General features: G+C 36.7%; 1 protein-coding gene across 13 annotated transcripts in view; it reads right to left on the reverse strand.

Moving 5' to 3' along the window:
- DNAH12 (dynein axonemal heavy chain 12) overlaps positions 1-22,286 on the reverse strand; it is a 210,342-nt gene that overhangs the window by 110,126 nt on the left and 77,930 nt on the right. For 10 of the 13 annotated variants that reach the window (XR_007514395.1, XM_049861985.1, XM_049861986.1 and 7 more), the window contains 12 exons: positions 22,114-22,254; positions 18,163-18,246; positions 17,381-17,569; positions 14,463-14,582; positions 12,407-12,595; positions 11,358-11,509; positions 9,171-9,309; positions 6,424-6,590; positions 4,402-4,657; positions 2,871-3,170; positions 1,629-1,807; positions 270-462 (listed from right to left, as the gene is read on the reverse strand). Coding sequence is in view for 12 of the 13 variants with exons in the window: in XM_049861985.1 (XP_049717942.1) it covers positions 270-462; positions 1,629-1,807; positions 2,871-3,170; positions 4,402-4,657; positions 6,424-6,590; positions 9,171-9,309; positions 11,358-11,509; positions 12,407-12,595; positions 14,463-14,582; positions 17,381-17,569; positions 18,163-18,246; positions 22,114-22,254 (2,109 nt within the window). In the remaining variant the exon portion in view is untranslated. Of the gene's footprint in view, positions 1-269; positions 463-1,628; positions 1,808-2,366; positions 2,764-2,870; positions 3,171-4,401; positions 4,658-6,423; positions 6,591-9,170; positions 9,310-11,357; positions 11,510-12,406; positions 12,596-14,462; positions 14,583-17,380; positions 17,570-18,162; positions 18,247-22,113; positions 22,255-22,286 lie in introns of those variants that run through there. The other 3 variants (XM_049861994.1, XM_049861995.1, XM_049861996.1) reach the window with 3 other exon arrangements.

Raw genomic sequence — 22,286 nt, forward strand, 5'->3', positions numbered from 1 at the left:
CAGCGGCTGCTGTTGTAATAATGTAGTGAATAAGACCTGGTTTAGAAATCCAGCTTCCCTCAGCCTCACGTTCTCATGGGGGAAAACACAGAGACAACCAGACCTGCTAGACTGGATTGTTATATACACAGAATGAGATCATGTGTGTGAAGCACTTAGGACAGCGGTCAGAGCACACAGCAGGTGCTCTATGAATAGCACTACCATCATCACCAATGTATTCAGTCCACAGCTACACAGGCCAGCGCCCTCTTCACAGGTACTTTTACCTTCAAATCCTCTCTCCACTCATTCACACCATAGCTCTTGGAAATTTCTGGTTGGAAAATCTGCATTTTTGCCATGGATGTAGCCAACCGAGTTAAAGATTGACGACCACTTCCTCCAAATCCAACAAGCAAAGCATTTCCACCAGACTGCTTTAGGATCCGACATATCCGAGACAAGTGTTCCAATACATACCTACCATGAGATAGCCATCTGTTATTCACGACAATATACACATGAATGTATATTTACACATAGTGTTGTTCTACTTTCCCAGAAGGATGAGACTTTGTTGTCCAATATGTTACTATCCCAATCTTAAAAAGTTTACTGTAAAAAAGTATGATTTTTTTCAAAAGCAATTACAATTGGATCATTTGATACAAAGGAAAAGTAATTAAAAGTACAAATTTAGGAAATGCAATACTTAAATTATATAAATAAAATGCTATCCTAACTGCTAATACCGATAATATACTAGTGCTTTTACTAAATGTATTTCTTCAATCTCTTAATAGGATTTCTATGGGAAAAAACAGAAAACTACAGCGACCTAAAAAATAACAAATTCAGAAAAGACATTCTACCTGGCTAGTAATTAGGGAAATTTAAACTAAACCCACAATGAAATACCTTAGTCTGACAAAACTTATGAAGTTTGACAACCCTAAAGGTACATGTTCACTGTATTTTTCTTTATGTCTTTTTGTATGTTTTAAGTATTTCATAATAAAATTTTACAAATAGCAATTACAAGCATCAATACTAACTTAGAAGTTAAAATTGGAGCACTTATTTCCTGTCCTTGAGTATAAAGAATGTGACCTAGCTGGAGTGAAGAGGACTCACAAGGACACCTCAACTGGGCCCTGAGGTATAAAAACAGTAGCTAGGACAATCTTGGAACACATCCTTCAGGGAACTTTTCATATAAACAATCTTAGAGCACAAAAGACCCACATATTTTCCACTCTTATCTTTTTCTATTGGACTCCATCTTTTTCTATTAGCATTTAGTTAATGGTGAGATCTGTTGGACCAATGAAGACACTCCTAACTGTCATTACTGAAAGTTGTACCGATGATTATTAAGAAAGACAATTCAAAATGTAGAATCACAGTGATTTAGCAGTTTTAAGCTAATCTGCAAAAAGGTGAAACTTTCAATGATTTCAGCCATTTGTAATGTCAACATATACTGATGATTCTGTAACGTTCCTTGGACTCGGGCAGACATGGTTCTGGCACATGCTTGTCCGTTTCCCACTTTTGCCTCTTTGGGCATATGCCAAATAACATCTTTTTTACTTTACTGTAACTTTGTGGTGACTTTACCCTAGGGCAATATTGAATGTAGGTACCTAAAAATGACAAGATTCATTCTTGTTTTGTGAGTTTGATTGTATTCATCTAAGCATTGGTCCACAACGTCACTAAAAACATGAATGTTTGGAATTTCAACATAAACTCTCTCGTCTCCTTCAAGGTCAGGATTCATATAGTCACCAAACATGAGATTTCTTAAATTCTCTTCAGTTACCTATAACATGGAAACCAGCAAATTACAAAACTTAAGACATTTCTCAAAATAAATTTAAGAAAACATTACACCAAATTTTATTCCATCCATGTTATAGGAGTAAAGATTTTAAAAGGTTTAATGACCTGATTATCAATTAAATAATTGTTTAAACATTAGGATAGTAAATGATACATTTGTAAAATTAATACCTGAAATTATATTACATCTTTAGAAAATTTTTAAAAAGAGCTTTTTTCCTATCCTGTAAGTTTTGTTTTGTTTTTGTCAGAGGCTAAAGAAGTTATAAATGGGTGAGTCCCATTTATGAGTTGTTACTAAGGGATGTCACCGTGTTAAGCACTTTACATCTACTGTATCATTTAATCCCCTATAATGTAAGGGTTTATTATTTAAATAACTTCTGTATTACATAATTTCTTCTGAAGGCAAATCTTCTCAAGATAAATACCTATCTATAACGTAATTTAAAAGGATCTGATCATTAAGGAGCAATAATATTTTTTTTTTATTAACTTTTATTGAGCTTCAAGTGAACGTTTACAAATCAAGTCAGTCTGTCACATATAAGTTAATATACATCTTACTCCTTACTCCCACTTGCTCTCCCCCTAATGAGTCAGCCCTTCCAGTCTCTCCTTTCGTGAAAACTTTGGCAGCCTCCAACTCTCTCTATCCTCCCATCCTCCCTCCAGACAGGAGATGCCAACACAGTCTCAAGTGTCCACCTGATATAATTAGCTCTCTCTTCATCAGCATCTCTCTCCCACCCACTGTCCAGTCCCTTTCATGTCTGATGAATTGTCTTCGGGGATGGTTCCCGTCCTGTGCCAACAGAAGATTTGGGGACCATGACCGCCGGGATTCCTCTAGTCACATCCAGACCATTAAGTATGGTCTTTTTATGAGAATTTGGGGTCTGCATCCCACTTATCTCCTGCTCCCTCAGGGGTTCTCTATTGAGGAGCAATAATATTTTTAAAAGAGAAGTTAATTGATTTTAACAATTCATGCTATTACACTGTTTTAACTTAATATTTTTTAAATCATCAAATGTACTTACTGGTGCGTTCCCTTTCCTCAAATGTGAAAAGATACCATCAAATGATTCTTTAAAATGGTCCTTTATAACACTTTTCGTTAAGTTGAACAGCCAGCTCCGATCGCTGTCATTAATGAGGCGATCATAGAACACTCGGAGCACCTCGTGCACGAACAGACGGATCATGGTGTGCTTGCTCTCCACAGCATCTTTTTCAATGAGCAGGCAGCCCCGGACGACACGTGAAAAATCACGCAAGTTGAAAGTATAATGAGATTTGGTGGGAGTGGGCAAGAGATTTTCCATGGATTGTTTATATACCTGAATATGAAAAAAGCAACAAAGCAAAAATGCTTATAATCAGCAAAGCCATATAACAAATATTATATAATACAAAATATTTTATTTACCCCATTAAATTATATTGGCTTGGAAAATTGTACAGTATATAAACCTAGCATGGACACCCTGGTGGGATAGTGGTTAAGTGTTACGGCTGCTAACCAAAAGGCTGGCAGTTTGAGTCCACCAGGCGCTCCTTGGAAACTCTATGAGGCAGTTCTACTCTGTCCTATATGGTTGCTATGAGTTGGAATTGGCTCGATTGCAATGGTTTTGGTTTGGGTTACCTTTAAATGCATTTTTCCCCTTAAACAATTAGCAATAAGGCTGGCTCTGACCTCTGTGCAGAGGCAGATAACACACCCTGAGTAAGTAAGTCTTGCTCTTTGGCCACACCAACAGTCTTGTTTTCTGTTTTCAGCCTTGTATTTTCTTTTATTAATTTATTTTCCTTTATTATTTTTTTCTTTCACTGCTACTCCTAAGTTATATGATCTGGTTAATAAGTAAGATATTCATAAGCTGCTAAAGTTTTAGGTTTTTTTTTTTTTTTTCTAAGACAGACATGAAGGGAGGGAAGAGAGAAAGGAAAATTAATAAATAGCAGAGTAGGAAACTAACAAGGTGTTTCTTTGTGGCACAAATGGTTAAGCACTTGACTACTAGCCTAAAGGCTGACTGTTCGAACCCACCCAGAGGCACTTCAGAAGACAGGCCTGGTGATCTGCTTCCAAAAGGTCACAGCCTTAAAAACCCTATGGGGCACAGCTCTACTCTGCACACATGGGACGGCCAGGGCAATTAACAACAACAGGAACCTAACAATTAGGGAAACACCTATGACGTGGCACATTGTGTTCTGGATGATTCCCTAATGACAACCTTGTGAAATAGGTATCACTTCTCATTCTAGTGATTAAAAAACTGAGCCCCTGAAGATCAAATTACTTGCTCAAAGTTATATAGCTAGGAAGTAGCAGTCAGAGCTCAATCCCAGTGAGATACCCGAATTTCAAAACCTATGAATTCCTGTTCTCAAGTCTTCTAAACAGCTTCTCTGCTACTGAAGACCCAAGTAGATGGCTGACGGGAATAATGTTTAAAAAAAAGGGGGGGGGGGGGACAAAATGAGAGAAATAAAAAAACCCACTGGAACAAAATGAGAGAAATAAGTAACATCAAAACATTTTTTATAGCATCATTTGCTCACCTCCATTGTCCCACTGACAATTTGGTTCCCAATTAAAAAGTACTCTGGAAGAAATTCATGAGTCCTAAGGTAGAATGCTACAATTGATGAGAAAATACGGACCATGGTTTCATCGCTAAAGGTATTAATAGTGCAGATGTTGAAATGCCTAATAAAACGGGGAGTGACTGGATTTCTTCCACCACCTGGAGGGCCCATGGCTGCAATCAGCTCAATGTCAACCAATGTGATTTTACTCGTGTCCTTAAGGTCATACCTTGAAAGCACATAAAAATTTGAAAATCAATGACAAAGCCAATACGATGGAATGAATTATAAATCTCCCTAGAAACTTAATCTGATCTCACCTTCCCTAAAGGAATAATGCTTGGAGTAGAAGTTTTTTGTTTTTTTTTTTTTCCTTTCTAAAGCTATACTCCTCCTTTCAGCGACACCAATTCTGCTGCTCAGATTCTGGGTATCTAGAATGTCTCTTTCTGCTGCCCTTTCCCTTCCTTCCTCCTACTCTCCCTTCTAATTCCATTCTTCACTTTTCCTTTTCTTACTCCAAATCTAGAAACATGGATGAGTGACCAATCCTTTTTGTTGCTTGTTATAGGGAAGGTGATCATATGTTCCATTTTGCCTAGAATAATTGTTTTTTGTGCCTGCTGTCCTGGAGTAATTATTAATAATATTGCCTTTTACTCTCATACATGCCTCAGTTTTAACAAAAGTTATATAATCACCCTAGTCACAGCAAGGTCCTGATTTTCTTTTCCTCATCTCAAACTTTATCTTCAGAGCACATGAGGACATCTACTGGTACTAGGACCATACACTTTTGTTACAGAGAAAGGCAATAATAAAGACTCAGAGAAGTTTTAACCAGAAAGAAGTATCTGAGCAGCACAATTTAGTTAGAGCCACTCAGACTGAAACGGTGACTATTTCCAACAGGCCATTATTGAAGCTCTTGGGAAAAAAAAAAAACAGGAGAGAAATCGATACAGCCAATCCTTAGTCTAAGACACACTAGGAAAGTATGAAAATATAATTTAGTTTTTTGGAAACAACTCTAATAACAATCAATATTGGGCTGACTACGTAAATTACAGCAAAATCTACAAAACTAAATAGTATTAAGAACCAACAAAATGACTGAGATAGACAAATATGCACTGATATGGATACAGGTTTAAGACTCCCATTTAAGTGAAAATAAGTGGCAAAACAGTATGTGTAATATGATCCTATTTTTGTAAAATAAAATTTATGTTTATGAAGGAAAAGACCTGGAGGAATAGGGAGCATGCTGTTAAACCAGTGATCTCTGGGAGGCAGGATTCCAAGAGCCTGCAGTAATAACAAAAATGTAGCTTCAAAATGGTTTAGGTTCAAAATTAGTCTGTCCTTGCTTTGAGGTAAAAACCTGGTATATGGGGAATAGGAAGCTATATTTACGAGGAGGAAATGAAGAATTATTAATCCTAACTAAAAGATATAATGTCTTATGAATTGGAAACTGATCATGTCACCATCGTGGGGATGGACGGAGTGGAAAGGTAATTTATGAAACTGCTGTCAAAACCAAGCCATCTCAAAGATAGGGTGGTTCCAAGTACTCACAGAAAATTCAGAGTTAAAAATGGTAGAAACATAAGTGCTGATTATGGTTACTTAGGTTGAGACTATCCACAAATTCTCGGTCCTGGGGGAGCGGTACTTTGAAAGATCTTATCTGTAAGTTATTTTTAATAATTGAAGGTAGTCAAAAAGAAAGAATTTACTATATTATTGAATAAGTACATTTCCAACACTGAATTATTCATCCCATTTGTCTAACTCACGCATTAAGAGGAAAAATGGCACAAAAAGATAGAGAAAAGTCTTCCAAAGATTTCTGTATAGGAAAATCTGAGCAACCATTTTCTTCCCAAAATAGCTTGAAAAATATATTATTTGCTTTGAGAAACTAAAATATAAAATGAGAGCAAAATATGACTTCATCATGGCTTATCAAGACTTCAATTAAATAGTTACCAGTTTCCACAGTCAAAAAATTGTCGTAATAATTCAATAGGAGGCTGAGCTCCGTATTTCTCCAATGCAGGCATATTCATATCATCTATAAAAATTATACACTTCTTTCCCATAGGTGGTCCGAAAACTCCTTTGCGTCTTTTATCCAATCTAGCCATAATAATGTTCTAAAATGTAAAGAAGAAAGAGTGGTGTATTGATCTATAAATGAGTTATGAACTTGTCATCATTGCTTATGTTAAAACAGTGTTAATAAGAAAGACCTATGCTGCCAAAATCTGTAAGATTTTTATCTGTAATGGTTACCACTTGCTTAATTTAGCAATGACTGACATAACATAAAAAGCCATACTTAGCAACAGGAAAAGAGAATTTAACAGTTTAATTATGTAAGGAAATGATGCTAAGGAGCACTATGTGTGTTTGTGCATTTATTTGTATCATTTTAAGGGTCATACTAAACTTCATATTCAGCATCTCTCAAACAACATTTATTGAAATCTTACTATGTGCTCAGAATTGTTACATAACATATATACTGCATGTGTGCGTTTGTACTTATATATACACTATACTCATATACATTCTTTAAAAATATTTTTCTCACTGAATATTAACTTTAGCTTAATATTTAAAAGCAGCAATCTTTACAACCTCTAGCAATTTTTTTATAGCTGACATAGATATTTCTGATATTTTTAGAGCTCCCTTGTCCATTGCAAAAACGAATACCAAAATTATTGTTTTTGTACAAATAAAGCCCTATAGGAAAGAAGCTCTAAATCTGTAAGATTCTGAAGTTAAGTGCATTCTACAGGCTTAAAACAACAGAAATGAGATCCCTAAGTCAGGAGAGAACGGACAGGTATAAATTTAAGAATGAATGATAAAAGTGGTGACTAGAAAGGTCTCATGCAGGACTTTCATCTTAGCACATTTCGGGGTGAAGGGTGGAATGCACAGTTGCACAGTTTATATCACAAAAGGTCACACAATAGGACACATGGATTGGAAGATCTTTCACTGGCAGGGTTGCACCGAGCAACAAATGCCCCCAAGGACCATGTAGGAGTCTATAAGAGCAACTGAAAAGTATGAATTATGTGGGCTCTCTCTTTCTCACACATGCACACTTCCTTCCCCAGTTAAAAAACAAAACAAAACACTGTTGCTTTTTCTCAGGCTAAAAAAAGGTATAAGTATTAATGCAAAAATGTCCTCTAAACTGCTTGTCATTAAAACTTAATTTTAAGAAGTACCATACAATCCAGCAATCCCACTCCTTGGAATATATCCTAGAGAAATAAGAGCCATCACAAGAATAGAAACATCTACACCCATGTTCACTGCAGCACTGTTCACAATAGCAAAAGATGGAAACAACCTAGGTGCCCACCAACAGACGAACGGATAAACAAATTATGGTATATACACACAATGGAATACTAAAAACCCGTTGCCATCGAGTCGAATGGAATATTAAAAAAAAAAATTTTTTTTTACAATAAATAACAATGAGGAATCCCTGAAACATCTCACAACATGGATGAATCTGGAAAGCATTACGCTGAGTGAAATTAGTCAGTCACGAAAGGACAAATATTGTATGAGACCACTATTACATGAACTCAAGAAAAGGTTTAAACACAGAAGAAAACATTCTTTGATGGTTACGGGGGTGGAGAGGGAGGGACAGGGGAATTCACTAACTAAGTAGATAAGAATTATCTTAGGTGAAGGGAAGGACAACTCACAATACATGAGAAGTCAGTACAACTGGACTAAACCAAAGCTAACAAGTTTCCTGAACACAACCAAGTACTTTGAGGGGCAGAGTAGTAGGGGTGGGGGTCTAGGAACCGTAGTTTTCGGGGACATCTAGATCAACTGGCATAACAAAGTTTATTAAGAAAGTGTTCTGCATTCCACTTTGGTGAGTGGCATCTGGGGTCTTAAAAGCTTGTGATCAGCCATCTAAAATGCATCAATTTTTTCCAACCCATCTGGAGCAAAGGAGAATGAAGAACCAGGAAAATATTAGCCCCAAGAGACAAAAGGGCCACATAAACCAGAGACTCCATCACCCTGAGACCAGAACTAGATGGTGACTGGCTACCACCAATGACCACCCTGACAGGGAACACAACAGAGAGTATCTGACAGGGCAGGAGAAAAGTGGGGTGCAGAGCTCAAATTCACATAAGAAGACCAGACTTAATGGTTTGACTGAGACTAGAGTAACCCCAGAAGACATGGCCCCTGGACTCTCTGCTAACCCAGAACTAAAACCATTCCAGAAGCCAACTCTTCAGACAAAGATTAGACATAAAATAATACTTGTGAAGAGTGTGCTTCTTAGTTCAAGTAGATACTCAAGACTAAACGGGCAGCTCCTGCCGGAGGCGGGATGAGAAGGCAGAAAGGGATAGGAGCTGGCTGAATGGACACGGAAACCTGGGGTGGAAAGGGGGCGTGTGCTGTCACATTACAGGGATTGCAACTAGGGTCACATGACAATATGTGTATACATTTTTGTATGAGAAATTGAGCTGTAAACTTCCATCTAAAGCACAATAAAAAAAACTCAATTTTAAAACTTGCCTGTAACTCCCCAAATAAAGGTTTTAAAGTTTTATTTAACTCATTGAAGATTTATACAGCTGCTCATTTAGGATACAGTTTTAAACACTTACCAAATTAAGCAAAAATTAATAATTACAGACCCGTGTTTCTGGCTTTAAACTAACCTGAACCTGATTGGCACTGGTCCGTGCAGAGAAATTAACATAAAAAGGAAAGTACAGGTCCTTTTCCAGGTGATTCATTAGCTTATCCTTCACATACACTGATTTTCCTGTACCCGTTGGACCCACAAAAAGCAGCGGCCTTTATGAAAACAATGAATATATCATTCAAAACAGAAAAAAGTTAGAGTAGATTTCTCCTAAAGGAAGCTGGAGTTAGTGGAAAACTTAAATAATGATCAAATCACTTTCATCTAAAAACTCACATTTTTATCTGTAATCGTTATTTCATGAAACACTGGTGAAAGTAAGGATTGGCACACATTTTTGCTTGCTGTTGCAGATACTTTAATAGTAATCTATTATCTGAACAGATGTAACATCACTATCTGAAGAAAAAAAAGCCACACACACACAAAACAAGCAATAACATGCATAGTTTTACAAACAAGAAAGCCAAAGTGTGTTTCCTTAGACAAGTGGCATGTTTGTACTTTTTAGTTAGGTGAACAGGCATGGGGCTGTCATTGTAGAATAGAATAAAAGGTGATGGCAGTCACAGGTTTAGGCCGTTACAGCAATCTTAATAGCACAATGTTTTTACGATAAACTGAATGACAGTGAATGTTAAAGTTAACAATTATGTGTACCTGTCAATAGCACTTTAGACTCAAGTCAAAGTTGCTAACTGAAAGTATTCCTATAAAAGCAAGCTGTAAGGAATTCCTCATTCAGTGGGGCCTCAAGCAAGGTTTCACATCCTTGAATGATCATAACCAGCTTTAAAAGGAGAAAAATCACATGAGTTTACGTTCACAGAACCCTGGGAATCCCAGCTTGAAAAATGCTTCACTAAAAATGAAATGCTGTCACCCTGAGTGATAACCTGGGACCACACAATACACAAACACGAAAACAGGGGCTGGCACTGAAATTGACCAGCAGTATCCAGTATAAGGGGTCATGTAAGCGACCCAAATTATACTAATATTAATTTTCAAAATCACTGTATCATGGAGGTATAAACATAAAATTAAAATTCTTTTGGAACTAAGTGACCTCTGAGAATTCATCCTATGTGTCCCAGTCTAACACTCATGTTATGAAAAGCTATTTATTAAAATAATTAAAAAAAATAAAATACTGTTCTTAACTTGGGGTACATGGATCAGTTAGGGGGCTACTTAGAATTCAGGGAAATCTGTGAATCTGGACGGCAAAAAGGGTCTATCTCTAATTTTCACTCTCCTCTAACTAAAATGTAGCATTTGTATTAACAGTATCTGTATCTTTGTCACCCACAGAAATCAAAGATATTATCCTCAACTTTCCAATTTTTACAGATATCTCAAAAACATCACTTACGCCATTATTTCTTTAAAATTACAATACTCATCTGACCCACTGCTGGATCTTATTATTTAATGTGTTAATAAGAAAGGACATATATTATTTCTGTAGCCCAAATTTGTTTAATATTTTAATAAGTTTATTGCAATATAAATGGTTTCCTTTGTAATTGTGTGTTTGTATTTATTAATTTAAAAGCATTATTTTGACAAAAGATTCATGGCACAAAAGAACTCCTGCATCAGGAATCTTACAGAATTGATAGCTGCCTTCCTCGCCTAAGGAAGTTTTTAATATTAGCGTCTAAATGAAGAAATGCAAGTACAGGTACAAAACTGGGATAAAATAATTTTCCCTTTTTATTTTTTTAGTTAAACAAGATAAAATTGTCACAAAATTCACTGAGAAACATGTTCTTTATCAAAAACAAACCATGACATTTATGCATTTATTACATAAGTTTGTCTAGTTTTAGTATTAATGATACATTTTATGCCTAATATTTTAAAAGAAAGGTAACTACAAAAATGTTATTAGAAGGTTGGTATTGATATGGTACATGCCTAAGCTTTTGATCAGTTTTATGTGCTCTTTTTAATGTACCCTTCTGACTTACGTCTAAGTTTTTCATATTCATCTTGAGTTATGGAATCCAAACTGGCATAGGATGTATTTGAAAAATGCTAACTATAATGGAAGAATGTACATCCTGGTCAGTCTAATCATTCAAGAGTACACTGAGCCTTTGAGTGGATGACCTAATATTCCAACTGAAAACTGTATGATCCTGTAAGAATGGCGCTGTTAAGTTAGATACATATTTACAGCAGAGTTCCTTACTTTGCATAGGTAATACTCAGATCCATAAGAAACGTATATCTAATTGTGTCTATCGTAGGGACTATGATATCTTGAATCTTGACGTGTTTATCTCCTAAATTAGTACTCTTAATTAATTCATTCCAGTGGAGCCAGCGACCTCGGTTTTTCAACTACAAGAGAACAAAATTTTTAAAATACTATAATTATGCACTTGTTATATCTGAAAAGCTCTTTTCAACACTTACTCTGTTATATTTGTTTTTAAAAACTTTACTCTTTTCCACTTCTTACTATGAAATATTCAATTCATACAAAAGAAGGTTTGTAACATTTTTAAGTCATAAAGCAGATTAATAAAACAAGCACCCATGAATCCATCACCCAAGTTAAGAAATACATGTTCTTCTTTAGGTTAATTTTTTTATTTTTTAACAATAACTAGAAGAACTTAATGAAAATTAGTTATCACAAATTCAACACTTATTTAGAAATTCATATAATTTTGCTGTTATGTCCTCTTAACATTCGAATCTTCCAACTGATTTCCCACTCTGACCAAGGATGATCAAACTCTCTAGCTGCATTCTTAAAATTCTAAGCTACCATGGTTTGGGGAAAGAATCCTACACTGGCAGTCTGAAGAGCTGGCTTGAAGTTCTGGTTCTGCTAGCCACTCACATTTCTAGGTTTGTTTCTTTACCTATGAAACTTGAGATTTAGGCAAAATTATTACTAAAGCTCTTGTTATGGTTCTTTAAGTAAAATTTGTATGAATCAAATGATTATTCAAATATTTGTAGTTAAAAAAATCCTTTTGTGACTTGTTTTGTAAAACGGAGAAAATAAATTTAATTTAAATATTGAATTATATAATAAAGCCTGCTCGTCAAAAAATATAGATATTCTTATCTACACTTCCCATAAGTTATAAGAGGAGAAATTAAAGAGAGGACTAGAAGCTCACCAGAGGAGTCAAAATTCCTCTAAGGTAGGAACCCAGGAGTTTTGTCTGCTGATCTAAGTCTTTGCACTTTATATTTTATCTTGTCAGGTATTTTAGGTCATACCTCATAGGTGTAGTCATAGATCAGGCCTTTTTCATCAAACTGACATTCCCATTTACCCACAGATTGTGGCACTGGGTATTCTTCATCTTTTCCCAGTATGACTGGTCTTATGAAGGCGTCAAAAACAATGCGACCATCTGTATCACAACTTCCCCCAACAGACCAGATCAAAGAGAATATAAAGCAAGCCTGTGGTGGAAAAAAAATGAAGAAGAATTTAATTCAAAGCAATTATTTTAAAAGAAATAAAAAACCTTAGATAAACATTTAACATACGGTATTTTTACGCAAATAGCGCGTGACTTCTACATTTGTTTGCCAACCATGCCCTCCCCAGCGAGGTGGTTTTGTAGGCATGCTATGATCTTTTTTTTTTTTAACAGCAACCTTAAAAAAAAATTGGCATAGTAGTGCTTATGAAAATACCTTGTTAGGAAGGGCATGGTTGACAAACGTAGAAGGCATGCATTATTTGCACAAAAATACGGTAGCAGGGCCTGGTCAACCTACTTGGACAAGGTCCTATTTACAAATAAAGGGGGATGGAGCATAGCTAAGTTCCATAAAAAGTCATTTCCCTGGCAAATGGCCTACCAAAATTTAAAAATTCACATGCCATATACTTGGGAATTTCTCTTCCAGGAGTTTATCCTCTAATATATTCCCACCTGTGAAAATGATATATGTACAAGATATTCACTGCTGCACTACTTGTAATAGCAAAAGATCAGAAGCAACCCAAATGTTCTTCAATAGGCGTCTGCTTATTGGATTATGAAAAACATACACTGGAATACATGCAGCTGTTAAAAAAATAAGGTAATTCTATAAGAACTAATATGGAACAATCTCCAAGGTATATTACAAATGAAAAAAAGGTATAAAGCAGTACATATAGTATGCAAATATAGGTGCAAAAAATGTATACATACAGAAGAGTATATTCCTGTGTGTGCACAAAATACTTCTTGAAGGCTAAGTAAGGCACTGATAATAGTGGTTGCCTTGAGGGTGGCTGAGGGACTGGGACGAATGGAAAATCTACTCTTGCCTTTTGAATTTTACTCTAGGTATATGCCTTACCTAGTCAAAAAATAAATCTATCAAGTATATTTTAAAAGAGAAATTCCTCAATCATTTACCTCAAAATCATTCTGAACCTTTGCAAAAATGTTTGGAGTTTATCAACAAAGTGAAAATTTTCCGGAAATACATAAATCGAAGGTTATGTAGACGAACTATTCCTAGATACTTTTATTTTATAAAAAGGTAACATGTCTGTTCAATTTCTTTTAAAGGCTGGGGAAGTAAGGGTGAAAAGGGAAGAGGAAAGTAAGTTTAGTAGGGAACTCTGGAATGTGAGATGTTTGGGGTAGAAGATTTTCTGTGTCAACAGGGTGAAGGGAAAGCAATGGGAAGGAGCTTCCATTGCCACAGAGTAGACAAAAAGGTAGTCTGAGTGGAGGAGAGGGATCAAGGAACTTAGAAATAAGGTAGTGGATGGAAAAGTAGCATAGACCAGGGAAGAAAACAAAAAATCTCTTTCTTTTGGTTGGCCTTTAATAATGTCTGCTCACTAGTGCCCTGTTTGCTAGCCTTCTCTGTCTTCCAGATATTAGCTAACCACAACTACTGACTTCTATCTACCTATGTCTTCCATGGATTCTGCCTACAACACTCCATCTAGCTGGTTAGATGCCCACTTCTGGTTTTTCATAGCCAACTTGTTGCTGCCCACATCCTGGCTTAACATTAAAACCCAGCCAATTCATACTAAGTCAATACTGGCTTAATATAAGGTTACCTTCTTAAGTGTTTATCAAATTAGGCCTTTTATAAATAGTAGGACAGTTTTGACTCATTCTGATATATTTTACTTTCTTTAAAGTGCTTTTTAATAACAGAATACCAGGTGAGGACAAATTTAATGTCTTCAACTATTCTTTTATTGCTCACCAAAAAACAGCTCTGTATGTAATATCTCATAATGTCTTTCTCAATATAAGTACCATTACATTTCTCATGTAATTAAAATCACATTAAGTATAAAACCAACCATAATCCAAACACGAATGTGCTTGCTGGTAGGTTCATTTTCTACCACAGGACAGAGTAGCACTTCAAAGAGGCGTGTGAGAGATACAACCACATTACTATCGCTTGTAGGAATCAGTTCCTGCAAAGTGAAAAGAATAAGATACCTCCTTAATTTTCAACTTATTTGGAGAATAAAAGAGGATACATATTTCATTTTATAAAACTGATCAAAAGCATCCATGGTTTTCATAAGATCTTTCTAAAATTAAAATAATTTAAATTATAGGTATGATAAGAGCCATTTGCAAACAGTATCTGTCAAATATCTTAGTTTAACACATACATTACATAACTATACATGACATATTATTATAAATTCTCTGACAAATGAAAACTAGCTACTGTAAGAGAATAAACAATGCTCTAGGGATAGCAGAAATGAAGTCTCTAACAGCTATTCATTCATCTATTCAACAAACATTTATGAAAAACTATAAAAAAAATTATATACCTATCTACCAAGCTAGGGAATATGGAAATAAAAGATAGTCTCTGACAGAGAGCGATACTGAAATTAAATAGACAAAAATAACTTGACATAATAATGATATGGCAGAGGAATTCCAAGGTGTATGGGTGGGTGCGGGGCGGGGGGAACTACCAGAGTACTTGGGATAAACAATTAGTCTAGACTCAGAGAAGAAGACAGGGACAGAAAGGGGGGAGATATAAGTCAAGGAAGGTTTCTCAGAGAAAGTAATAGTTAAGCTGAATTTGGAAGAAAAATGTGAGTTATTGAGACAGATAGGGTTAACTGTGCTGGCGGAACAAAAGCACTGTTAAAAGATTCCCATCTAGAAGTTGGGTAAACGAGAACCACACCCTGTCAATATGAGATAAGGCTGAAACAACCTGTGAATTTTTTTTTTTTCTCAGTGTTTTTCTAGCCCCTTTCCCCTTTACAGGCTCTCGCATGTGCAGAAGAACAAAGTATGACCGCCGTTTAACCTTCCTTAGCCCTCCTAAGATGGTGATGTGTGCCAAAGATCAGTGAGCTTGCGCTACATCCTGTAATAACTGACACCAAGGGCTGCCAAGAGGGCTCCATCTTGAATATCAGTGGGTTCCATCTTGCATTCCAGATGCGGGGGCAACCTAATTAACATGAATTCTGAGAATTACCCGCCCCTTGAAAGAAGCCCACTAGATATTCATGACTCTGTTGTCTCCACCGAACCCACATAAGTTAGCCTTGCTTCCCTTTTTGAGTCAGTCTTTTGGAGAGGCTTAGATCCCCGCTGACTCCTTTTGCTTGACTCAAGTGAAGTAAAGCTTGCTGAAGATAAAGTTTGTCTTTCATGTGTATTCTTACTCAGGAAAACCCAAGGACCCTTTGTGTGACTTTGGCAACTGGTAACATTAGCTGGTGAAGAAGGAAAAGATGGTCAAGGCAGGAGAAGCTACATTTATAAACATATACAGTGAAGTGAACAGTTAACTCTCAAAAAAATATGTCCATGTCCTAGTACCTGGAACCTGTGAATGTGATCTTATTTGGAAAAAGGGTCTTGGCAGATATAATTAAGACCAAGATGAGATAATCCTGGATAATGTAAAAAAAAAAAAATTTTTTTTTTAAAAGGCAGGCCCTAAATCCACTGACAACTGTCCTTACAGCAAACACATAAAGGAGAGACACACAGAGAAGAAGGCCACATAAAGATGGAGGCAGAGAGTGGAGTTATGCAGCCACAAACCAGGGAACACTTTGAGCCACCAGAAGCTGGAAGAGGGAAGGAATGGTTCTCCCCAGAGTCTTCCGAGGGAGCTCGGCCCTGCCAACACCTTGGTTTAGAACTTCCGGCCTCCAGACATAAGAGAGAAGAAATTTGTTGTTTTAAGGCACCAAGTGTGTGGTAATTTGTTACTAAAGCCCTAGGAAGCTAATACAATATGTAAAAAGTTTCTCATAAAATTTTAAATATCACTTAATTTTTAAAAGCATGTATTTAAAATACTTTTAAAATATGGAAAATAATTGGCATTTTAAAAACCTTAGTCACTATAATGGATTGAATTGTGTCCCCCCAAAATATGTGTCAACTTGGTTAGGCCATGTGTGGTTATCCTCCATTTTGTGATTTTCCTATGTGTTATAAATCATAATCTCTGCCTGTGGTTAAAGGATTAGGGTGGGGTGTAACACTCTTGCTCGGGCCATATCTCTGATCCAAAGTAAAGGAATTTTCCCTGGGGTGTGGCCTGCACTGCCTTTCATCTCTCAAGAGATAAAAGGAAAGGGAAGCAAGCAGAGAATTGGGACCTCCTACCACCAAGAAAGCAGCACCAGGAGCAGAGCACATCCTTTGGACCCCGGGTCCCTGCATCTAAGAAGCTCCTTGACCAGAGAGGACTAAGGACAAGGACCTTCCTCCAGAATCAACAGAGAGAGAGAAAGCCTTCCCCTGGAGCTGACACCCTGAATTTGGACTTGTAACCTACTAGACTGTGAGAAAATAAATTTCTTTTTGTTAAAGCCCTCCACTTGTGGTATTTCTGTTATGGCAGCACTAGATGACTAAGACACTCGCTATGGTTTTAGCCAAAGGATTTAGCTGGAAAAAAGGGCCAGGCTTGCTGGACCAGTAGAGATTAGATGAACCCCCAACGCTATTGCCCTGAGATACTCTTTCAACTTGGAACTCAAACTACTCCCTGAGGTCACCTTTCAGCCAAATGACAGATTGGCTCTTTAAATAAATAATATCATCCAAGAGTTGGGTTATTCAGCTGTAACTCGATCAATACGAAACCAAAGGTGAATATAAACGTTCAAGAGAAACTAGTTTTGTTATTTACCCTACCATTGTGACTTGAGACTTTGTCAAGTTGAATATAAATTAAAGAAACTTGAGTGAGTCAGAGAATTAGTGTTACCTTGCATTTTTTTTTACGAAGTCTTAAAGTGGGTGGTATTAGCCAGTCAAAAAGTTCTTGCAGAAGAGCTTGATATTCTGGTTCATGCAGAGGTCCCTTCAGTGAATTCAACCATGAAGACACAAGTGGTTCCCATCCTAACTGTGAGGGCTCCAAATAAATCATGCCACAGCGGCTTACAGTGGCAGGCTAGACAAACAAAGACAAGTTTCATTTTTCCAATACTGCTTTTATACCAGTGGTACCTGACAACTATCAGCTACTTCTTGGCATGACTTACATGGATCCTTGGCATGGTCTGGCTCCTCTACCTCTCCGGGCTTACCTGGCTGTCTCACACACTAGACTTTTCCCATACAGAAAACCATTTGCTGCTCAGTTCCCTGGACATGCCATGATGTCATGGCTTCATGTTTTTATATGTCCTCTTGTCATGATTATAATGCCCCGCCTCAACCAGTCTCCCTGGAGAAGTCTTACACCTCCCTCAAAGCCAGGTCCAACACTCAGACACGCTCCATGGTCCTTCTGTACCCACTCCCCACTTGGGTGCTTATTCTCCTCCACACTCTTAGAGTACTTACCTGTAGCTCTCTATTGGGATTATTTATTAGCATGCTTCTCATTCTCTCTAAATGAACATATACTGTGCCTTATTTACCTTTGTATTCCCAGTGCCGAACCCAGTATCTAACAAATAATAGGAAATATTCAGTGACTGAGTAAATGAATAAATGAACAAGTTAAAAAAAAAAAGCTGTTGTATTAAATTATGAACTTACTGAGGCCTGGGAGAGGTCCATTGTTTCAAAGATGAGGCTCATTTGAGAAGACATCTGAATGATTTCTCCACTCATAAGGCAAAGCTAAAGGCAATTATTTTTTAAATATTCATTTTTTAAATATTTCAAACTTCTCAGATAAAAATTAATTCTACTTATAAAGTATTTCCTATGGTATAATGGAATAAGTATTCAAATGGGAGCCAGAAGATCTTAATTCTAGGTCTGCCTCTGTCAATTACTTATCAAGTAAGCAAATACTTAACAGCTCTGAGTTGGAGTCTCTCCGTTTATAAAACAGGGACACTATATCGCTCAGAGAACTGGGGGAGCGAATACATGGCATACTCCCCAAACTGTAAAATGCTATATAAATGTCAGTTTTTATTATTAATAAAATTACATAAAATGCTCCTGATTTTATAAAGTTGTCATAGGGCCTTTTAAAATTAGTAATAAAAAGAAAAGAGAATAGCATAATGAACACTCATATACTCATCTCCTAGATTTAAACAATGTTAACATTTTGCCCTAATTGCTTTTTTTTGTTTGTTTTGTATTTTAAAGAAGACTACAGATATCATGCATTTCATGTCCAACCATGTTATTATTTCTCTCTAAAAAATAAGAACATTTTCTACATAACCATAATAACATTACCACACCTAACAAAACTAATAATAACTCCTTAATATCATCTACTCAGTCAATACTCATATCTCCTCAGTTGAACCAGAAATGTCTTTTCAACTGATTTATTCAAACCAAAATTCAACCACGGGCCGTGCACTATGTTTGCTATGTCATCTTTGCCTCTTTTAATCTAAAATAGTTCCTCTTTGATCAAATGCACCAAAATCTGAATTTATCAATTGCTTCCCTTCTCACAAGTTCCTATCTTGTCCACTATTATTAAAATCATCCTATCTTCTCAAACTTCTTGGCTTGCACCTTTGGAATTATTAATTTTTAATAATATTGATAATTATTATCAGTGGTTGAAACTCCAAATTGATTTAATTAGTAGGTCTTTTAAATTCTTCCTGAGTTATTTTTCAATGTTTTCTGTTTCTACAATCATTACTCTAGTCCCAGTTTTGCCCCCATTATATGTCAACAGAGGAGCCCTGGCAGCCCAGTGGTTAAAGCACTCGGCTGCTAACCAGAAGGTCGGCAGTTTAAACCCAGCAGCTGCTCCACGGGAGAAAGATGTGGCAGTCTGCTTCCAAAAAGATTACAGCCTTGGAACCCCTGTGTGGCAGCTCGACCCTGTCCTATAGAGTCGCTATGAGTCAGAATCAACCTGACGGCAGTGGGTTTGGCTTTGGTTATTACATATCAATAATGAAGCATTTAACATTTCTGGCTCTCTGTTTCTTAGCTGTAAAATGAACGGTCTAAAACTGCACTGTCCAATATGGTAGTCCTTAGTCATTAATTTGAATTAATTAAAATTAAATAAAACTTAAATTTCAGTTCTTCAATTGCACTAGCCACGTTTCAAATATTCAATAGCCACATGTGACTAGTGGCTACCTTACTAGACAGCAGAGATACTTCCATCCTTACAGAAAGTCCTATTGGGCAGCGCTGGCCTAGAGCTTCTACAAGATTTTTTCGGCAGATACATTCTCCTCACTATCCAACGCTGCTTCCCAACTGCTTCTACTCTCACTCTCTGTCCGAAGGCCGGATCTCTCCAGCTCTCTCACTTGTGGACTCCTACTCAACTTGCTCTTCGTTTCCATAGGGGCTTTCATATCCCTGCTGTTTTCACTTTCTTTACTAGGCAGCTTCTGTTTCGTGGTCCAGCACTTCTATCATTCTCGTGCCAATACCTTTAAAGTCTTTCTGTATTATCAGTCTAGCAAGATTACCCACACCCACACCTAAGCTGTCTAGACTGGTAGAAGAATCTCACAAAGGCAGACCTTAGTAACACTAACAATTCATGGTCTTTAACTTAATCAGGCTCTCAGTGCTAATCACACATATCTTCTATGTTTTCCTAGGGACTTCTCTTTCCCATTTCCCATAATGGCTAATTTAACATTTTGTTTTTTTACTGTCTCACAGAAAAAACAGAAGTCCTTAGAGAGATCTGCCTTCAAATCTCCTCAATCAAGTGCATACATTCACCTGTATCTATACCCATCTGTCATGGGTTGAACTGTGTCCCCAAAAAATATGTGTCAAATTGGCTAGGCCATGTTCCCAGTATTGTGTGATTGTCCACCATTTTGTCATCTTATATGATTTTCCTACGTGTTGTAAATCCTACCTCCATGATGTTAATGGTGTGGGATTAGCAGTAGTTATATTAATGAAGTAGGACTCAACCTGTAAGATTAGGTTGTTTTAAGCCAATCTCTTTTGAGACATAAATGAGAGAATTGAACAGAGAGACACGGGGACCTCATACCATCAAGAAACAAGAGCCAGGAGAATAGCATGTCCTTTGGACCCAGGGTCCCTGTGCTCAGAAGCTCCTCAACCAGGGCAAGATTGGTGACAAGGACCTTCTTCCAGCGCCGACAGAGAGAGAAAGGCTTTCCCTGGAGTTGACGCCCTGAATTTGGAGTTGTAGCGTACTAGACTCTGAGAGGATACATTTCTGTTTGTTAAAGCCATCTCTTGTGGTATTCCTGCTATAGCAGCACTAGATAACTAAGACATCATCCTTTCATACTTCCTTCTCATCCAAAATATGAGACAATCCTTCCACTTTGCTCTGAATCCTTAGACTTCATTTATTCTACTGATTAATCTCTCTCTTCTGAATTGTCACTGCTTCTTGTCTAATTTGCCCTCAGCTCAATAAATATTGCCAAAAGAATGAAAGAATATGCATAAATGGTCAACCACCTAAGATAAAGTGCTGAAATATATATTTGTATATTAATTAAGTGAAATTGCTTATTAAGTAGTGCGGTTATTTCATGTAAGTATGGAAATGAATTACTATATTGTTCATACAGTAGAATACTTACATAAGCATAAAAAAGAATTAACTGCAATAACATGGCTATCACAGATACAATATTGATCAAAAGAAGCCAGACACTAAAGAGTATGACTCCATTTACATGAAGTTCAAGAACTGACAAAACTAATTGATCGCCGTACAAGTCAGAACAGTGATCACCTCTTGGGGAGGGTATACAGACTGAGAAGAGACTTGAGGGAATCTTGCAGGGTGCAGGAAGCTTTGTGCATCTTTATTTTGGTGGTGGTTATATGAGTGTAAAGCCAAAAAAAAAAAAACCCGAACTGTTGCCATGGAGTCAATTCTGACTCATTGCAGCCCTAAAGGACAGGGTAGAACTGCCCCCCACTGGGTTTCCAAGAACCACCTGGCAGATTTGAACTGCCGACCTTTTGATTAGCTGCCACAGCTCTTAGCCACCACGTCACCAGGGTTTCCCACATGAGTATACACATACGTAAAAAATCATAGACTTTACACTTGAATTCAGTGTACTTTTTATACTTTATTGTATGCATGTTATCTCTCAAAATAATTAGAAGGCTTCCATTTTCTAGCCCTTTTGTGTACCTTACAGTTCCTCAGGTAATATAGTCCATAAAAGGACTGAAGCAAGTATTCAACATATTCAAAAAGGAATGAGACCCTTTTATTTTTTCCTAAAATATTATTTTGGAGTTCTATAAGAAACCCTAAGACTGGAGTCACTTAACAACTTATTATCTATTAGATTACTGTGTCTTATTGCCAAAGCAGTAGTTTTAATACACTATATCTTCATTCTATGAAAAAAATTAAGCAAAGGTGTTACTACAGCATGGTGTTAACTGAAAAGATAAATCATTTCTAAAACTATTCAACTTGCTGCATCCTTTAAATACATAGTCCCAGTTGATTAGTTGTTGAGCACATAACACTGCTTAAACATTCCTGCATCTGCTTTACTTTTAATCATGATGGTTTACCTTTTTATTATCATCCAGTACCGTGTTCATGCTCTCTATCCACAAAGTGTCAATGGGACCATCAAATACCACCCACTTCCGGTCAGGTGTTTCTGATAAGGCAAATTCTCTGAAGGTGTTAGCCACAATACCATCAGTCCACTAAAGGGAAAAAAGGAAGAGTTGGAAAGCTC

Source organism: Elephas maximus, chromosome 20 (assembly GCF_024166365.1).
Source record: "Elephas maximus indicus isolate mEleMax1 chromosome 20, mEleMax1 primary haplotype, whole genome shotgun sequence".
Lineage (NCBI taxonomy): Eukaryota > Metazoa > Chordata > Mammalia > Proboscidea > Elephantidae > Elephas > Elephas maximus.